The 4,305-nt window shown below is 53.8% G+C and overlaps 1 protein-coding gene across 1 annotated transcript; it reads left to right on the forward strand.

Annotated features, from left to right (window-relative positions):
- The first annotated feature begins 1,309 nt into the window (after positions 1–1,309).
- LOC135579900 (olfactory receptor 14I1-like) lies at positions 1,310–4,305 on the forward strand. The gene has a single exon (XM_065069572.1). It carries the CDS (start codon positions 3,159–3,161, stop codon positions 4,092–4,094), a length of 936 nt encoding a protein of 311 aa, XP_064925644.1. The 5' UTR covers positions 1,310–3,158; the 3' UTR covers positions 4,095–4,305.

Genomic DNA, 4,305 nt, shown 5'->3' on the forward strand with positions numbered 1-4,305 from the left:
CATGGGCATTATGTGTTTGCCCTGCTGGGAACCAGGGCTCCCTGGTGTCCAGGACGGCTGGACCACCCTCGGACAGTCCCTACGTGGGGAGAGCAGGAACCCTCTCACCAGGGACAGTGAGGCCATGCCAACTCTGCTGATTCTGGGTTGCTTTGCTCACAGGTGTCTCCTGACACAAGGTGGGAGCTCGTTACCTTGGCCATGTTGATACCGTGGTGGAGTGAAGCAATTGTCCAGATGCTCACAGAATCCCATGCAGGTTGGAGCTCTGGATGCTTTGGGTTCTCCTCTGGCAGTGTCTCGCCTACGTGGAGGGGAAACACAGAGGAGTCAGTTGGACACAGCATCTTTGCCAACAAGCTTCCGCAACCATGAAAAGAGCTTGAAGCTCAGCACGGCTGAGGAGGGCGGCTGTGCTGGGGCCGGCTTCCAGCTGCTCCTGGGCAGCCCTGGTGGTCAAGCACCGCCATGTCCCCCACCTGCAGGACTGCACTGCCGCTGTGCCAAGGAAACGTGATCCTGGCATCGAGCTGGTCGCTCTCACTGGCCCATTTGTTTACTGGCCCGGACCCTTGCCCAGCCCTGAGGCAGCCCTGCACTCACCGGTCTGCATCAGCTGGACCGTGGGGACCTTGCAGGCGTCCAGCAGAGAACTGCTCTCCTGGGAAGCCTCCACCTCTTCCCAGGCCGCCCTTGGGGTGCTGGGGGGCGGTCTCTTTGCCATCCTGTGAAATGCCGGGAAGCGGGGGGAAAGGACGGGAACTTAAGGGAAAGTCCTCTGTACTATTGGGGAAGGGGGAACTTCAGGCAAAGGCCTCTGTGCTCTGAAGTGCCGGGACTGGCAATGAAAGTCGTGGGCTGTGCTCGGGGTCTCCTCGCCAGCTCCGCTCTCCTGTCCTGTCCCGTCGCTGTCTTGACAGACAGTGCAGGGCTGCGGTCACGCCACCTGTATATGGCACCGTGTGGTGTCACACAGCGGGTCACAAAGGGCCTCACTGTGACGCATCACCCAGGCTGGGAGGGGCAGGGCGTCCACTGCGGGGTGGACCTGTAGGTGTAACAGCACCTGTATTGGCATCTGTGCTGCTCTCTGTAACCTTCTCTTCAGCTGTATTTGTGTCAATAGCTTCATGTGCCATGGTTCCTCCACCTGTGATGGCACCTCAGCTGGTGGTGCCATCACTCGCTGTACCTGCTGCTGGATGCGTCAAGGGCAGTTCTGTTTAACCTCTTTATCAATGATCTGGATGAAGGGATTGAGTGCACCCTTAGTAAATTTGCAGATGACAACAAATTGGGTGGGAGTGTTTCATCTACTGACAGGGAACGCTCACTTCCCTGGTCCTGCTGGCCACACTATTCCTGATACAAGCCAGGATGCTGGTGGCCTTTTTGGCCACCTGGGCACACACTGGCTCATGTTCAGACGCTGTCACCAACACCCTTAGGGCCTTTTCCTCCAGGCACTTTCCAGCTGCTCTTCCCCGGCCTGCAGCGTTCATGCAGCACATCCATGTTCACTGCCCATCAGAGCCACCTTTACTTTGCTTTTCCTGATATGTCATCTCTGCTTCCAGTTTTCTTCTCTACCCAGACCCTGCACCTGGTTTCTCAGTAGTGTTCCTCGGTGGGACCCATTAGCACTACAAGGAAGTTTGGAGTTTGAATCTGACATTGACTTCTTGAGATGTTTCTTCAACTTCCTCTCAGGGCCTGAGGTTCATGGACTCAGCAGCAAACCCACCAGAGGGGTCATTAAAGTGCCTTGTGCTGCTCCTGTGCTGCTGAGCTGGGCTGGGCTCCTGGCACAGAGGGAGCTCATGGCAGCGGCAGCGCTGCAGAGAGACAGCTCTGCCCAGGAGCAGCTCCTCTGCACACGCAGCAGGGATGAGGGCTCTGCCTGGAGCTGCTGAGGAGGGAGGAGTGAGGAAGTGGCTCAGGACTGGGACTGTAACTGAGAGTTCACTGGAGGAGACATCTCTGCAGCCCTTGACATGGTAAGTCTCTGGGTGCAGGGTAATTCAGCTGTAGCTCCTGGAGTCACACAGAGCTGTCCCTGGGCAGTGCCGGCTGCTGGGAGGGGTCTGCAGGGCAGAGCTGAGCACACAGCGAGTGGGATGGGATCTGTGGCACTGACAGCAGGAGACCTGGGGACACAGACACAGCTGCAGGCAGGGACAGCTCCAGGCAGCAGAGCAGGGGGTGTTCAGGAGCTCTTTCGGTCCTTGTCTGCAGATGATGCTGGGTGTTGTGTGCTGGGCAATGATCTGACTGTCCCTTTAGGACATGTCGCTTTCAGGAGCCTGACCCTGCTCTGCCTGTCCTGCTGGGCTCACGAGCTGCCCCCAGAAAGGCTCAGGTCTGCTGTAGGATCCCAGCAGTGCTGAGCCTTTCCTTGGGGTCCGCACTGTCCTCTCAGAGTTCTTTGCTTCACTCGGTGAGAGGTCGGGTCCTGCTCTCTCCATCACATCTCCGACAGTGGGCTGGAACAGAGAACAGTTTGCAGATCTGCCCTTTCAAACAATGCTCCCCCGCTCCCATATGAGTCCAAATATTTGGGGTTTTTTAAGGAGTAATTTGTGTGTGAAGTCATCTTCAAAGTAGCACAAGCAAAGGCACAGGAGCGATGGCAAGAAGACTGATGGACTCTTCTGCTGTCCTGACTCTGCACTGAGCCACAGAAAGATGAGCCCTTTCGCCTGTCCTCTCTCAAGACTCTTCACATTTTACCTCATAAAGATGAAGATTTTGACCCCTACAAAAACCCAGTCACGGGATGTGATGGTGAAAAACTAAAAACACAGACAAAATCATTACAAAGACATGTTAAAACACGGCTCTGCTTCCCGTGCTTTTCAGTGTCAAGAGTGCAGATACTGACGATTTCCATTAACAATGCATAAAATCGGACACCGCTTGTGAACGTTGGAGCTGCCACAACCCAGCTCCCGTGTCCCCAGTGCAGCAGAGCAGAGCTGGCTGCTTGGCAGCACACGGGCAGAGGTTCTGCTGCTCACAGCACACTCAGCCAGCACAGACCAGAGAAAGGAAACGCATTTCAGTTGGGGTGATGTTAATGAAAAAGAGAGTAGTTTTGCTCCGTGGAGTCTGTCCTAATATTAAGTTGTTGTTTCCTTTTTTGAACAGAGAAACAGCCAATGTCCAACAGCAGCTCCATCACCCAGTTCCTCCTCTTGCCATTCACAGACACACGGGAGCTGCAGCTCTTGCACTTCTGGCTCTTCCTGGGCATCTACCTGGCTGCCCTCCTGGGCAACGGCCTCATCATCACCACCATAGCCTGTGACCAGCACCTCCACACCCCCATGTACTTCTTCCTCCTCAACCTCTCCCTCCTTGACTTGGGCTCCATCTCCACCATTGTCCCCAAATCCATGGCCAATTCCCTTTGGGACACCAGGACTATCTCCTATCGAGGATGTGCTACACAGCTCTTTTTTTTTCTCTCCTTGATCTCTGTTGAGTATTCCCTTCTCACCATCATGGCCTATGACCGCTACGTTGCCATCTGCAAACCCCTGCACTACGGGACCCTCCTGGGCAGCAGAGCTTGTGTCCACATGGCAGCAGCTGCCTGGGCCAGTGGGTTTCTCAACACTTTTCTACACACGGTCAACACATTTTCACTGCCACTCTGCAAGGGCAATGCTGTGGACCAGTTCTTCTGCGAAATTCCTCATATCCTCAAGCTCTCCTGCTCACACTCCTACCTCAGGGAAGTGTGGCTTCTTGTTTTTAGCTCCTGTTTAGTCTTTGGGTGTTTTGTGTTCATTGTGGTGTCCTATGTGCAGATCTTCAGGGCCGTGCTGAGGATCCCCTCTGAGCAGGGATGGCACAAAGCCTTTTCCACGTGCCTCCCTCACCTGGCCGTGGTCTCCCTGTTTGTCAGCACTGGTATTTTTGCTCACCTGAAGCCCCCTTCCATCTTCTCCCCAAACCTAGATTGGGTGGTGTCCGTTCTGTACTCGGTGGTGCCTCCAGCAGTGAACCCCCTCATTTACAGTATGAGGAACAAAGAGATCAAGGATTCCCTGAGGAAATTATTTGACCAAGGACTACTGCAGTATCAATAAGCAGTCTATCATCCTCAGGAGAAAGCTTGGAGGCTTTTTTTAACATATATGTCTTGGTTTTCTTTTTGTTTAATATACTTCAAATCATATTCCCACTGAAAGAATATTATTTATTGCCCTCTACCAGTGTTTTGTGGTGTAAAGTCCTCATATACAAATGGAGCATTGCTCCCAGTGCAGGTAAACACAGTAAAGAAACCAGCAGGAAATT

The sequence above is a fragment of the Columba livia genome, chromosome 7 (assembly GCF_036013475.1).
Source record: "Columba livia isolate bColLiv1 breed racing homer chromosome 7, bColLiv1.pat.W.v2, whole genome shotgun sequence".
Taxonomy (NCBI): Eukaryota; Metazoa; Chordata; class Aves; order Columbiformes; family Columbidae; genus Columba; species Columba livia.